The sequence below is a fragment of the Euprymna scolopes genome, chromosome 13 (assembly GCF_053919585.1).
Source record: "Euprymna scolopes isolate OS-2025 chromosome 13, ASM5391958v1, whole genome shotgun sequence".
Lineage (NCBI taxonomy): Eukaryota > Metazoa > Mollusca > Cephalopoda > Sepiida > Sepiolidae > Euprymna > Euprymna scolopes.
Genome location: NC_136494.1, coordinates 98,324,237 through 98,340,890, shown reverse-complemented (window position 1 = coordinate 98,340,890; position 16,654 = coordinate 98,324,237). Strand labels below are relative to the sequence as shown.

At 33.7% G+C, this 16,654-nt stretch overlaps 1 protein-coding gene across 1 annotated transcript in view; it reads right to left on the bottom strand.

Moving 5' to 3' along the window:
* Nucleotides 1-16,654, bottom strand: part of LOC145292104 (serine/threonine-protein kinase Nek10-like) — a 150,866-nt gene that overhangs the window by 120,680 nt on the left and 13,532 nt on the right. Inside the window, exon 2 of the mRNA XM_080138192.1 lies at nucleotides 8,792-8,916. Coding sequence (XP_079994318.1) covers nucleotides 8,792-8,829 — 38 coding nt within the window. The 5' untranslated portion in view covers nucleotides 8,830-8,916. The remainder of the gene's footprint in view (nucleotides 1-8,791; nucleotides 8,917-16,654) is intronic.

Sequence of the window (16,654 nt, the reverse complement as noted above, 5' to 3'; positions counted from 1 at the left end):
GGTCTGGGAGCTGTTTCCACAAACTTCCGGCCATGTTTGAATTCACGATGCCAGCGTTTTACAAGGTCATATGATGGGGCATTATCACCATAAGTTTCTTTCATTTCATCAAAAGTCTCCTGTGGTGTGCGCCCTTTCAAATACAAAAACCGGATCACTGCTCAACATTCAACAGGCTCCATTTCACACAAGACTCAGTTCAAACACCTATAAAACAGAAACCACAACTAGTTCAGAGCTGTAATTTGCCACATAACCCGTAGAGATATAAATCCTTGCACATGCAAAATTTCAGCTAGATCAGACAATTGGAAGTGGGTCAGGGGCATTACTTATTGCACGCCTTTCGTATTACATCAAAAATATATTTTCAAAAATTTGTACTGGCATTTTGTTTTCTTAATTTCATACATCCAGAGGAAGTCTTGCAATAAAGATGAAACATTGATGAACACATAACTTGGTTTGTTCCTTTTTTAACTCTCTATCTCATCGGAATACTATTTCCATTATTCTCCTCATATCAGTTCGTTCCAAAAGTAAAGCCTTCTATTTTTTATTTTTTATTTTATCTGTTGCAGATATTGATGGTATGAGATTCTAAGAAGGCAACCCTTCTGTCATGGACATGCATCAGAAGCAGAGATGTGTTACTGAATTCCTGGCAAAAGTTAATTGAGAATGGTCATATTAATAAGAAAAATGAATTGCTTAACTTAAGATTTATTACGAGATCCAACGTTGCCCAGGATCGAATGATGATCAATGAATGCTTCATACTTCCATATTTTTATTATCAACAAAACTGGTGAATTTTATTTTTATTTCGGACTATTATTCTCATCTTTATCAGATAAAGATGAGAATAATAGTCCAAAATAAAAATAAAATTAATATATATAATGCTCATCTCAAAAATGAATTCCAATTAACGAATAATATAAAAACCAATGAAATCGCCTATTTTTTTCAATCAAATTGATTGATTACCAGCTCTGGTTGCGGACACAGTGCAGTGCACTGGGAGAACGCTTCACATGCCTCTCGCAGTGACTTAGTCCACAATACATAGTAGCCTACATTGCACTGTAGAGAATCTACTGTTGATTTTATAAAAAATTTTATTATATATAATAGCTTGAATAAAAGTTTAAAATGCAAAAGTCAAGTATCCTGCTTCAATTGTGCTCTAAACAGAAACATTTATTTTGAATTGCCCCTATCATATCAAAGAACCTACAGTTGATTCTATATGGTGGGCCTTTCGGCTTATGCAGTAATAAAACTTTTCATATGCACTTGTGATGTTGAGCTGTGTAAGGTGTTAATTTTGGTCAAAATCGGCTGTTCTTTCTTTCATTGGATTTTTTCGATTATCGATACTTACCAAAGACATTCCGATACAAAACCTATCTAAGAACACTCCCACTGATCACTAAATTTTGAGTTAAATATGTAAAATTCTTTTATTTGACTCCCATAAGTTTATTGTTAATACTTTAACTTATTTTCATTTTAATCTAAAAAAGAAAAAGAATGCCATGTCATCAATAGTATTTTAACAGTGATAATGAAATAGCATTAACGAGTTTAATTTGTTTTAAATGATCTTGATAGATTATATTTATTGTGTAATTGCTGTCATATAATTTTTGAATTGAAAGCCATGTTTAAATACAGAAGAGTTTCTGATGGGTAGCTGATCTGTATAAATCTTGAACTTTAAAATTTTGCAGGCAAAGAGCAAAGATCTTTCTTGTGTGGAAACAAAAAAATTATGTATGGGAATTCTAACAAGTCCAATATTTTTATGAAGCAATTCTAGTTTCTGATTGGTTGCTATCAGAATATGGCTCCATTTGATTGGTCAGCTTCTATCGCCAGTGTCTATAAGTAGAACCTTCCAATTTTTAATCATACCCTCCCGTTATATAAAAAATATTGTAACATATAATAATAATAAACACAAGACGTGAATAAATTTCAACAAAATCTTATAATATATTTTATACTATTATGTACTCATCATGCAACAGATAAAGCCATTAAGTACAAACGGTTCTAAGTGACAGTCTTCTGAAAGTTGAAGGTCCAATCCTCACTGCAGATGATATTAAAAAAAATATATACTTAGCATATGTATCCAGTCATGATTGACAAATAAAAACAATCTACTCCCATAAAGAGTTCAACTCAAAATTACTTAAAGAAATCGAAACCAAAAATATCATGGACTTCTTTTTTAAAAAATTGGAACATACAACAAAATCTAAATTTTTTACCACCAATATGGAAATTTACAAGAACTCTTAATGTCATAGCAAACAAAACATCAACATTATATAAACATAAATTACAAATAAAATACAGCAAACATTTGCTTACAAAGCAACCACTCTAGCGTGAATTAATTCCAAAAGGTCGATATGCCACTAAACAAACAAACATAAAAATATTTGAAGATACAACTATGAGAACTTGAAGCATAAACTCTTCTAAGAGTTACTAGTGTCGGCATTAAATAACCGAAAAGAGTTGATATGCCATAAAACAAAATAACTAACCAATCAATCAAAATTCTGTCTAGATTCCCTAAGTTTGACAAGATGCACCTGAAGAAGGTCGGAGGGTCCATTAGCCAAACAGTTGTGAGAATAATACCTGAAATAAAAATAATATATATTTTATATTATGCCGATGCTGGGTTCAACTGTTAGGTCTATTAAAAGCCACACCCACAAGTATAGGAGTAATTAGAATTTTAACAGACTTGTCAGACATTATAGATGCCATATTAGAAAAGTAAAATCTTGTTCTGTATGCTGGAAAGATGTTGAATGTGATGCAATTCCATATAACCTGTGCCTATTTCAGACAAACAAGAAGGGCAGTTACCTGAAGGGTAAGTGTCAGGTACACCTAAAAAATAAATAAATAAATCTATATATCTTTAAAAGTGAAATTGTCTGTGTGTACATTTCCCTACCAACCTATGTCAATTTTCAGCCTACAGACTCAAGATTTGACATAAGAGGTATTGAGATTCGGAAAAATCTTTTCAATTGGTTTTCAGACAGAAATTTGTCTGTCAAAGGGTCAAAGTTCAACGATTTGACCATTGAAACTCTACCAAACTCCTCTGCCAATTTTAGGTCTAAACACTTGAAATTTTAGATTACTAAAGGTTACTGGGACATGGATCAAACTTTTTTAATTTGATTCAAGCACAAAACTATAAATGTTAAGGGGTCAAAATTGGGGTCAAAGTTAAAAAAAATTTGACCTCTGCAGTCTCTACCAAATTAATCAGCCAATTTTTGGTCTAAACATTTGAAATTTTACATAAAGTGTATTCAGACATAGGGTAAGCTTTTTAATCGGTTTTTGACCCAAAATTTGGCTGCTAAGGGTTGGTTAGTTGGTTGTTTTTGTTTTACGGCATATCAACCCTTTTTGGGTTATTTAATGCCGAATCCAAAGATTTTGAAGAAAATTTTTTTAATAGAATATATTTGTTGTTTTCAAGTCGGTTTCTATTTAACCCATAGTTGGAACCCTAACAGGTACTACCACTCTGGGTCAGACTGGACCTGGGAGCAATGGTAATTAAAGGGTGGCTCCACACTCCCTAAAGCCCACAAGCTGGGGCCTCACCACTGGATATAGTTTAAGGTCATATCCAGGACCCCCATTGAGGGACTTTTATCCTCTGTAGGGCAGCAGTCGGTGTATTCTAATGCCCCACCAACAGGACCGGCTGCTAAGGGGTCAAAGTCCAAGATCTGACCTTTGCAGTCTCTAGCAAACTATTCAACGAATCTGGGGTCTAAACATTTGAAATTTTACATAAAGTGTATTCAGACATGCAGCAAGCTTTTTAATCAGTTTTTGGGTGAACATTTGGCTGCCAAGAAGTGAAAGTTGAAAGAGTTGACCTTTACAGACTCTACCAAACTCCTCTGCTAATTTTGGGTCTAAACACTTGAAATTTTAGATGTAGGTTACCTGGACATGATTCAAACTTTTAATATATATATACATATGCACATAAAGGTATGAACAGTACATAGGGCCTGAGCAAAGCCGGGCTGAACTGCTAGTAAATAATACAGTTTTTCCGTTGGAAAAGTGCACATCAGCCATGACAGTTTCAGAGGTAAACAAAATGCGTCTATCACATACTTTAAAATCATTATGCATCCAGCGCCTTCTACTTTACCATTTAATCTGTAAGTTATTAAATAAATTTGTTAATAGTTACACTTCATCTGTTTATCATGTTTGGGTTGTTATTAAACTAATAACGTGTATCATCAGGCATAAGATTATATTGGGAATCGGATGGCTGTGAATGCAGTATAACCACAAAGACATCACGAGGAAAATTTTGTGATTTACTACCTTTGATAACATCAAGTTGTATAGAAATTTGAAATAACCGCCATTTAAAAAAAAAAAGAGGACTTTCCTCAAAATATATTATGGATTAATGTCACACATAGTATATCAAGTATATCATACATAGTATATCAAGTATATCACACATAGTATATCAAGTATATCACACAGTATATCAAGTACTTTTTCAAGTGAACCTTATTAATTATATTAAAAAAAAAAATCTCCAAATAAATATATATTTATATAATATGACTTGTTTTTGTCTTCCTTCCTTAACACCGACAACATTTCATTCCTTGCATTGTGATAGCCTGCTAACATTTCCTTTATATATATATATATATATATATATATATATATATATATATATATGTGTGTGTGTGTATATAATTGTGTGTTGTTTGTGCTTGAATTATAAAGAAAAAGATTTTCAATATAAGAGCATAATATTTATTTTTAAAATTTTACAAAAAGGTCAGAAAACCATTGGAACCCCCGGTTTAAAATCTAAGGTTTTTCTGATCTTTTGTAAAGTTTTTAAAATATTATATTTATGGACTTCCGGTTCGTTGACTGTCATGGCTCTTGTGGGCTGCAACGTTGTTTGGCTGTGGAATTTATCATATATATATATATATATATATATATATATATATATATATATATATATATATACTATTTTTAAAATATAATTATCCACTGACACATGTTTCATCGTCTATGACTCTCTCCTATTATAGAAAAGTCACTTTGTGCGTGTGTGTGTGTGTGTATGTATGTGAGTTCCTTCCTCATAAGTTCCGAAACGGCAGAGCCTATGTTTTGCAAATTTCACATGAAGCTAATTTATATGTCTGGCAGTGTTCTTAGATATGTTTTGTATGGAAATTCATCTAATAAGTATCAGAAATCGAAAAAATCCGATCTTTAAAATAGCTTCTCTCTCTCATAGATAAAAAAGAATAATTTTTACAGGGGAATACTTTACATTACACTAGCCAAGGGAGATAATAAAATCTTAGCAAATCATTTCTTCTTTAAAAAAAAAAGCAGATTTATCATAACCTGGAGATATAGCTTAGCGGTAGAGCATTCCACTACAGATTGAAAACTTCGCAGTTCAAGCCCAGGCATATCTCACCATCTTATTTTAATTCTTTCTTATTAATGGGTTCAATTTGTGATAAAAGAAGAGGTACCATTTAAAATCACCACAAATCATTTCTTTGTTTTCATATTTTAAAACTTAACAGTAATCAGAAGTGATTTTTCCAGGGCATTCATTGTCAAGCCCAAATATCAGCTGACGTGATATTATAAATACAGATGGAATTTGATGAACGACATTATCATTAATCTTTTTTTTTTTAAATTTTATTTGGAAATTAGTCCACCAAGCAAATTAATCCTCATAATATATAATAATCAATAGAGGATTGATTTTATAATAATTCATATGCAATCTGCATAAATGAAAATATGTTTAAGTGTATTGTATGACTGGGCAATGCCGGGCTGCCAGCTAGTATATATATATATACATATATATTTATTTATTTGAGGGTAAATAGTTACATATGGTCACTACAAACAGCCATCAGTTTCTGTCAATGAGACTTCCTCAGGTGACCCATTGACACCACAAAGAAAAAGGAAAAAGAAAGGGAAAAAGGGAGCTCTTAAGAAAATAACTATAAAAAGTTGCGAGCTCTCTAAAAAAGAAGGATAAAAAATGGAGAAACCACATTTAAACCTTTTGGAAAATTATTCGAAAACAGTTTACAGCTCGATATAAATATGAAATGATTAAAGTAGATTATAATTTTACTGGAACTGTGGATTGTATAGGAGGGTGGGTATGGGGGGGATTCTGTTTATAAACTGATTTTCACATGCCAGGAAAAAGAAAAAGTTTGAAAATGTGTTTGTTGACATAATGAGTCACATGTCAGGAAAAGGTTGAAGTTATATATATATATATATATATATATATATATATATATATATATATATATATATATATATATATATATATATATATATATTAGTTTTAAAATTCAGTTCCCCAAAAAGAAACACTCTGGATTAGAATTAAAAAAAAAAGTGTTTAAGTCTAGAAGAATTTCCCTTTTACTGACCAATTACTGACGAGATAAACTGTAGTCTCAGAACAGAAACTACACTTTGTTCTTACCATTTTACTTGTATTAATCATTTCTTTAAACTTTTTTCATATCCAATTACCATTTTTAGAAAGAGGTCATTATAGCATTTACTTCAATTTTTTCTAAAAATTCTTTCTTATCACTTGTATACATAAAATATTTCTCTTTGATGAGCTACATCAATCATTTTTTTTTCAGGAAAACTTTAGACAGATTTGGATACTTTCAGAGATGAGTGGCCAATGGCCAAAACCATCTGAATTCAAGAATTTCCCAACCTTATCAACCCCTCCAATTTTAACACTTGAAGAGTGTGGCACGCCTCTCCCTCCAATTTTCCAATCTGAACTGATGCTGCTCCTACATTTTCTAGCCTGCCACCCTTACACTTGAAATTTAATGTAAACTGATCCCCTATTTCTGGGTCATTCTAACTTTTTAAGGCAGTTCACCAAAACAATTTTTTAGTCTGAGAGATAAATTATGTGTACTCTTTCTTGGGGATTGGGGGGGGGCTGTTTTTTTAAAGTTAAAAGTTAGTAAATAAATTAGCTTACCACTAACCTTATGTCTAAGTGGAAAGCTCTCCTAAAAAATCATTTTACCCCCCCACTAATCCTAAATTCGAGTGCTCCCCTCAAAAAACTCCCTTAACCCTATTACTAATCCTAAGTCCGAGTGACCCCACACCTAAAAAAAAAAAAACTTAAACCACTTAATTGCCTAAAAAGTGCACAAAATGAACTTTTAACATTCTTTTTACTCAAAAATTAATTTTAATGGAATTTAACAGAATTAAAAGAAAATTTAAGTAAAAACATATCTGTCAATACATTCGGCTACATCTTTCTAGATCAAATACTTGATAGCTTATTTCTTGGGAAATGGTATTACACTGAAAGACTGATCTGGGATGGACTAGACATGATCCACCAATTGATTGGATATAGTTTCATCAACTATCTCTGTCTCAACTAAGGATCAAAGTGGCGTGTTGTATTTTAGGAGCATATGCATTGCTCAGCTCCTAGACTCTCTAATCACTCGGATTCCATCTTTTTTTTTTTTTTTTTTTTTTTACATATGCATCACCATAGGCTACTCGAGGATAAGGATTAAAGAGTGTACAGTAGTAAAATTGGACAATATAGTAATCATTAATAATGGACATTCGGTAAATTTGTTAACTTAAGTGGAACAGTTCATCAAGAACTTGTTTACATTGGACTTTAAGACAACCATATTATAGTCAGCTGGAAAGCAGGAAAACGGAAGACAGTTCTACAGGCGTGCAGTTCTAACAAAGAAGCTTTGTTCATGGAATCTCCGTTTAGGTTCAGACACTGATAAAGAGTGGGAGGAATTATTGATAGCATTTTCAGCTAGACAAGTGTTTCTTGTGAAAGTTTGGCGAGGGAGGGGCCATAGATTGGAGCTCAGTCAAGCACTTGCCATGAAAATAATGATTAAGCAGAAACAAACTTGCAACATCTCTTATGTGAGAAAAAGGTTGTAGGGAAGAGAAAAGGACATCCCCTACGAGGCTACAAAGTTTATTTTAAACTCTATTAAGGCAGGATAAGGTCTTTCTAGCAGCTCCTGCCCAGATGTAGCAACAGTAATCCATCCTTGGACATACCTGGTTCTTATATAGATAGAGAATTGCATCAGCAGTGAGATATCTACTGGATCAATAGAAGGATCCCACCATTTTTTCAGCAGTCTTGGCAACGGATTTGATGTATGTGTTCCATTTCAGATCAGGAATAAAAGTCAAACCCAGACGCTTGTAAAAACATGAGGCCTCCTCAAAACGAGAGCTATTCATTTCAATTGATTCCAGCTGAGGGTCAGGACATTGATGATGTAAAGATAAAAGCTTGATTTTAGATCATGCATTAAAAGTAACCAGCCACCTCTTTCTCCATTGTACTACATGCTCAAGATGGGTTGCCATCCATAGCCAAAAAGGTGATCCCATTGGTGGAAGTTGTCTTACATCATTGCATAGGTGCAGTCAAAATATTTTACAGCTACAGCCAACATTGTTGATCATGTTTTTACAGATGAGTTATTGCTCTTGGACTAAATGAGCTTTAACACCTAAATGCCAAGGTTATTGCATCCAAATTATTAATTGGAATGCAACTGTTCTAAACCAACATTTTGCATGACTGTTCCCACTCTTATCTCCTAATAAATAAAAGATAAAAATGTATACAAACTTTTCAGCAATGGAATCTCCACTCTTGAGTGTCGACATGGTAAATGGACGGATTTGATAAAAGGCATGGCACTTAAAAACAACTTGTTCACATTATGCCTGCTTTTAATTGTCTGGGTGTGCCATCTGAAAAGAGAGAATGAATATTATTAGCAAAACAGACAAGCAAGAACAGATATTCTTAAGATTCAATTTGCGCCTTTCATGATAAAAATATTAGTTCAAATTTAAGCATGACAGACCAAAGAAAATTTTATTTCAAACTGAAGTTACACTTAAAAATTTTTTTTTCTTCAGTTTACCATGTAAATATAGTGGGGTTGAGAGAAACTCTCTGAAGCTCTCAAGCAGTAGCAGACTGGAAGGCCATATAACAGGATCCATAAAAATAAGCCCTTGAACTTTACTGATAATTATAGCATGAAATTTTCAGTTCAGGATTAATATAAAACTAACAAAACTTAAAATACCCTGCTGCAAACATAGTCTTCATCAGATGATGCTTCAGTCTCAAAACGATGCCTGAACCCAAGGTCATCATCTAATTAATGTTTTGTTATGAGCAAAATATTTTTTGGCATATATGAAGACAGTTTGAATTAGTAGTGTTGGGACAGTTAATTAGAATTGGGAATCAGAAAAATCAGAATCAGTACTGGAATCAGAAAAATGTAAGTATAACTTCCAATTCCAAAAAGCATTCTTTCATTATATTTTTTAAAAATTTAATTTCCATTGTTGGTACTAATGATAAATATTTATTATTTTAAAACTAGAATTTATAGATCATAATATAAAAACATGATGTAAATTTTTACTTGTTTAAAAATAAAAAAAATGAAACTTCGCCTAAATTTGCTAGGTAGCCTTTAAAAGAATGCAGATGATTTAGAAGGTTCCAAAAAATGTTTAAAAATTAAAAAAATAAATAAAACATTTTCGCCAAGAAAAATACAGTCAAACACAATTGATAATTAAAAGTAAAATATAAAAAGTGTTTTTAATGTTTTAATTCACATTGTTAAGCTTTTGTCTTATGTTTTTTTTTATATACGGCGGGGGGGGGGGAGGGGGCCAGAATTGGCAAATCTTAAAATGGGTAATCAAAGTGTTTGAGAAAAAACAAAAAAAAACATTTTCAAAGGCTGTCTTTGGAGTCAACAAGATAAGTCATTTATAGTTATAATCATAGTTATAACTATTCATTTTTTTTTTTTCATTTAAATTCCTTTTACATCATATGATTTCAAATTTTTTTTTTTTTTTTTGACGTTTTTCTCAAAGTTGATTTTGACTTTAGACCGTTTGGTTTCATGTAATCAAATGGGTGAATAAATGGAAGATGGAATTTGGAAAAAAGAAACCTGGCAACACAACATTACTTAGTGGACAAAAACTCTTTAGATTTATGTGGGAAAAGTTGGTCATTATTTCTGCTGATTTTATCACACAGAAAAAAAAGGGATGAGATGGCATTATTTGATATCCAATTCTTTAGGAGGTGTAGAAAGGAAAAGATATTTGGGAAATTTGAAGACTTCACGACTTCTTGTCAAAAGTTTGATAACCAGTTTTAGATTACTAACACTTTGGTTTTGCCAACCAGGAAAAGAGAAATAGGAAGTGGAGAAAATGGATATTCTTAAAATGTTTCCAGATTGGAAACTCAGGAATCTTTCTTTTGAACTGCATGGAATTTCGAATTTAACCCACAGAAGTAGCATGCTCTCGCTCTACCGATCATGACTGGATAGAAGTCCTAAGTAATTTGCAATTGCATTTTGAGTGTTGCCCGTATTGAGGATTGAACCTTCAACCTCCAGAAAAATGTAACTTACAACTGAATTTCACCAAGTACTTTATCCACTACACTATAGATCATTGATTTGATATTTATAAAATCTGCTTTTGTGTAACAAGTTGTTTAGGAATAGTGTCCAAACCCATTTCATCATCAATAGTTTTACTGATTAAAAAAGGATTTAACCGTTTATTAAACAAAGCTTAATGATGTAATAATATAAAGCGCTTGTCTTATTGATTCAACAGTAAATTATCAGATTATTAAAAAATGAATTAATAAAAAATAACCATTGAACTTTTAGAGGGAGGATCTTTTAGTTAAAAACTAATCAAAGAATCAACTGATGGAGGGGGGGGTAGTGATTTTATATCACACTTACATACAAATTGAAATTCTCCACTATAAAAAAAAAAAAAATAATAATGATTTATATGTAGCCCGATAAAGTTAAATCTTCATAATGACTGTCTGGAACATTGGGGAAAAATTGTTTGTTTTCACTAAAAACTTTAAATATTACTTTTCTACACAATAGCAGATATGCATGAAAAAGACAGTGAATATTGTTAAAAACTATCAGCTTTCAACTGGACATGGCCTAAATCAGTAGCTCCTTGCAGCCAAAATATTCACTTCTTGTCAGATTACAATATTTTGTGTGCAATATAAAAATGCAAACACACCAACATTCTCTCTCATTTAGACCAAATGCATGGAGAATATCTCTAAAAATCAGCTTTGGTTTCTAAGCTGAAGTCAAGCAGCACAAGCACAAAGAAACATTTACAAACTACTGAACACACAGCGATAACATATACACATTGCTTACTGAACCCAGCTTCAACAAACTTCTGGAACTGAGCTTTACCCATGACCTGAAATAGAAGACCTACATCAGATCCATTGCCAAAAATCACTGAAAAGATGGGGGAAACCATTCTACCGCTCCAGAAAGTATCTCACTTACAACGCAATCCCCTACCTGTACAAGAGTCAAATAGGGGCTAAGATGGAGTACTATTGCCACATCTGGGGTGGAGCCACAAAAAGCACTCTTTCCTGCTTTGACAGGGGACAAAACCGTCTTCTAAATTTAGTGAGCAATAACTTTTTCACCTGCCTACTCTCACTTTGTGACGTTGTGATAATTTTATGTTTGATTGAGCTCCAATCTATGATCTCTCTCTGGAAAACATTTACAACAAATACTTGCCTACCTAAAACAACTGCCAAAAACTTTCCTCATACCGTACCTGTTAATTTATTTTTTATTTCGGACTATTATTCTCATCTTTATTAGTTGTTGTTTTTTCATCTTTTATTGGTTTGTTTATTCACAACGTTTCGGCCAACTATTCCTCTGGCCTTCGTCAGGTGGTAACCGCGACGGATAGGAACTTTGAATCTCCTAACTGCATTCTCAGCCATCACTGCCAGGCCAGAGGAATAGTTGGCCGAAACGTTGTGAATAAACAAACCAATAAAAGATGAAAAAACAACTAATAAAGATGAGACTAATAGTCCGAAATAAAAATAAATTAATATATATTATGCTCATCTCAAAAAATGAATTCCAATTAAGGAATAATATATATACCGTACCTGTGCTTAAAACTAAATGAAAATTCCACAAGCAGAGCTTCTTCCCTAGAGCTGTCTGTTTTTCTACTTCCTAGCTGACTATGACATGTTTGTGTTAAAGTCTGATATGAATAAATTCCTGTTGAGTCATTCATTTAGATAATCTTACTCTATCCAAGTTTCCACTGCGACTGATATTATTTCACCACCTACCTAAAACTTAACTCCTATCCTTAAGTGGCCTCCGGGCCTTGATAAGTGGTGAGTTAAAAAAAGAAAAAAAAAGATTACCGAATTTATTCACATTGACAACAGATAAACATGTCTATTCAATATCTTCTTACAAACTAAACAATTTCTTCTTCATTTGGGACATTTTAACATACAATAAATTCTCTTTTAAACTTTTTATTTTCGGTTGTTTTTATTAGTTGTTAATAAAGATAAACATTGTTATTTACTCTTTTGGTGTTGTTCTTCTCTCCACAAATTTTATTAGTGAGGATTCTTATATCCACAAGCACTAATGTTTTTCTTTACAAACATGCATATCACACCAAATAAAAATAAAAGGCACTAGTATATATCGTGACCCATGGCAGACAATATTGACTCAATAAAATCTGGCAACAAGTAATTTCATAAGACAGTATGCTTTTTCGTCAAACACCACCAAAAATAAAATATCACGTGATTTGGCATTTATACTTTTTTTTTTGTCAAAAATGTGGTACTCTGATTTTACCAGTGTACCTAAAAGTCACCAGGAGAAATATAGTCACTATTGTTATAAACAAGTTGAAAAAGAGGCTAAAGTAATGTAACAGTAGGATAACTCTGCAAATTATAAGGATTACCTCCCTTGTATTGAGTCGTAGAGGTGGCAGGGGTTCCTCCAAGATGGCCGAATAAAGCAGTTACTCGTAGCCTTGTGTCTTAAGTGTATTCATTACAATTATATACGTAACGACGTATTTCATGGTGGCAGCAGGTACCAAACAACCCCCCCCAAAAAAAATTTAAAAAGTAACGACGTCCAAAAGAAGAAGAAAAAAAAAGTGAGTACACTATTTTCTATACAAAAAAAAAAAAAAGGAGCATTCAACATGGCGTCTTCCAACATTGCACTGCCCGTCCTGAACTGGACGAACGAAAATAAACACGAGGCATATAACGAATGGGTCGACTTTATGTCCTCATACTTTATTATCAACAAAGTTGAAGAAAAATTAAAATACAATTACATTCTGCTGAGCACCGGACCAAAGGGTCGCAAACTAGTAAAAAATGCCCAACTCACAAGCGAGCAAAAAGAAATATCCAAAAATATATTCATGGCGTTTGAAACCCATATGATTAAAAAACCAAACAAATGGGTCAAGCACTTGGAATTTTCGTCAATGCAGCAGAACGAAGACACGGTGGACGACTACCTAGTCAGACTGAAAACTAAAGCCGACAGATGCGACTTCGGTAACAACAAAGACAAGTGCACCCTGGAACAAATAATAAAAGGGCTTAGGAGTGCTGACAAAAGAAGAAACCTGATAGCTAAACCAGAATTGACTCTCAAATCAGCCATAGAAAGCATCAAGACATACGAAGCTGAATTCGTTTCGCAACTATGGCAGTCGATTAATACACACGTCGAACTTCTAAAGCTTGAATTCGTTTCACAACTACGGCAGTTGATTAACACACACGTCGAACTTCTAATCACACTAATGCAGTTGATACACACTGTCCTCGATCTTCTGAACATACTCCTTTTATTGTCCAAGTGTTCGTCATCAGTAATCGGCAGCCAGAAAAACAGTCACGTGAGGGGGTGACGTCATCGCTCAATAATCTTACAAAAACCACAGCCGCCATTTTTAATTTCTGCCCTCCCTGTGATCCTCCCAGCAGGTAAGACAACACATGCAGACACGTGGTTGCTTTCTTCCTTCATTCTGTTCGACTTTACAGAAGCCACCACAAAAGACAATTCGCGGTACAAAGATGCTAACGAAGGGAAACACGAAGAATACCACGAGGTATCTCTAAAAAAACAAACCCAGCTGCACGAGATGTGGAAAGATTCACAAAAAAAAAGAAAGAAGAATGTTATGTCTTCAACAAAACATGCAGGAGATGTAACGGGTTACACCACTGTTTAACAAATTTACAAGGTTGGAAGAACAAAAAAAATACTCCCAAATCAAGACAGGAGAATAGCTCATACAAACTCACCCAAATGGATTTAACAAGCAACAAAGCTACAGAAAGAAAAAAATAAACTTAGCAACCAAAGAAGGCGACGAATCTGACCAAGACGACGATGACTTACACACAGTAAAACCTTCCAAATGCTAAAAGATCAAATCCATGAAAAACTTTGCTTAGCTTATTTTGACCCTAATGCAGAAACAGTCATCCAAGTCAGTTCAAGCATGCTAGGACTAGGAGCAGCACTGATAAACAACAACAAAGTCATTGCCTTTACTAGCAAAAGATTAACCGAGACTGAATCACGCTACGCCAACATAGAGAGTTGCTAGCAGTAGTGTTTGGATGCGAAACAATACACACCATAAACATGACAGCTCAGAAACAAATAGAATTGCAAGATGCAACCGAGGAAGACAAAGAACTAAGAGTCCTCAAACAAGTGATATTGAGTGGATGGCCAGATGATATAAAGAATACACCAAAAATAATTAGAAACTGCTGGTCACTAAAAGATTGATTATCGGTACAGGATGGAATGGTCACAAAGGCACAGTCCATAGTCATACTGAAAAGTATGCAACATATAATACTACAAAGAATTCATGATGAACACCAAGGCATCAAGAAATGTCAACTGAGGGCAAAAAACAGTGTATTCTGGAGAGGAATGCACAAGGATATAGAAACATTAGTGATGACATGTGAGATCTGCAGAGAGCATCAGAGAAAAAATTCTAAGGAAACAATGATCATCAAGGAATATGCAACGCGACCGTTTCAGATCGTTTCAGATGACATTTTTTAATTTAATGGTCAACAGTTCTTACTGATTGCCGATTAATATAGCAAAATGCCATTCGTTAAAACACTAAAAAGCATAACTAGCACCAGTTGTATCGAATACTTCAAAGCAATCTTTGCCGTCCATGGCATACCTGAAAAACTATACACGGATAATGCCAGGTTCTTTGTATCCAACGAATTCCATAACTTTGCCACAGAATGGGAATTCATTCATACCACATCAAGCCCCAGGTACCCACAATCAGATGGATTTATAGAACGCATGGTCCAAACCGTAAAGAGAACATTTACGAAAGCCAAACAATCAAAATTGGATTGTCAAATGGCTCTTCTATTCCTCAGGACAACCCCACTTGACAGCCATCTGCCATCCCCAGCAGAAATCCTAGGAAAATAAGATCAAGACTCCCAACCCTGTTAAACAGGGATATTCCAAAAGATAATGAGATCAGGGAACGATTGTGGGCCAAAAGCAAAAAACAACGACGACACTACAACAAGAGTGCAAAAGACTTCCCAGAATTAATCGTTGGTAGTAAAGTGTCTGTCATACAGGAAAACGACACCTGGCAACCAGCGACAGTGGTCGAGAAATGCACCGAACCACGTAGCTACATTGTCAAAATGCACAGTGACAGAAGATTGCTGAGACGCAACAGATGACACCTACAAGAGCTACACAATTCCCGGAGACAAACCATGTGTAACATACCCACGCAACAGAACAGTTGGGATAATATAACACCACCATCCCAACAGCACCCTGACACATTGGAGGCCAGAGCTCCATTTAACATCAACGATGGATACATCCCATCAAACAACCCAAGTCAATCAATTGAATCGAACCAACAGCCAGAAATAACAACCCAGGGTCGACCCAAAAGAACACGGCGAGTCCCCCCAGAAATACAAGGACTTTATACTATTCAAATAGACAATAAATGATATCGGATGTAACAGTAAGATAACTCTGTAAATTATAAGAGTTACCTCCCTTGTATTGAGTCGTAAAGGTGGTGGTGGTTCCTCCAAGATGGCCGAATAAAGCAGTTACTCGTAACCTCGTGTCTTAAGTGTATTCATTACAATTATATACGTAACAACGTATTTCAAGTAAGTTCATAATTTTCAAGTCAAGGACAAAGAACCTGAAATAAATAAACAGCAGAAAAGATTATTTTACCATTTCTGTGCTAAAAATTTTTGCACTCTGTTTCCTAAAAATGATAAAATGTTTTTCTTTTCTTTATTTAAGGTTTAAGTTGAAGATTATGAACTTAGATTATGCACTTTTAACATTGTTTTTGACTTGTTCATAAAAATAGCGACTATATTTTTTCTAGTAACTTTTCAGTACTCTGGTAAAATATTATTAATTATTAATATATTTATTTTGCTTGAATAGGAAATATCCATTTCAACATGGCTGCTGTATCTGAAATCGAAAATTGCAAACCAGTG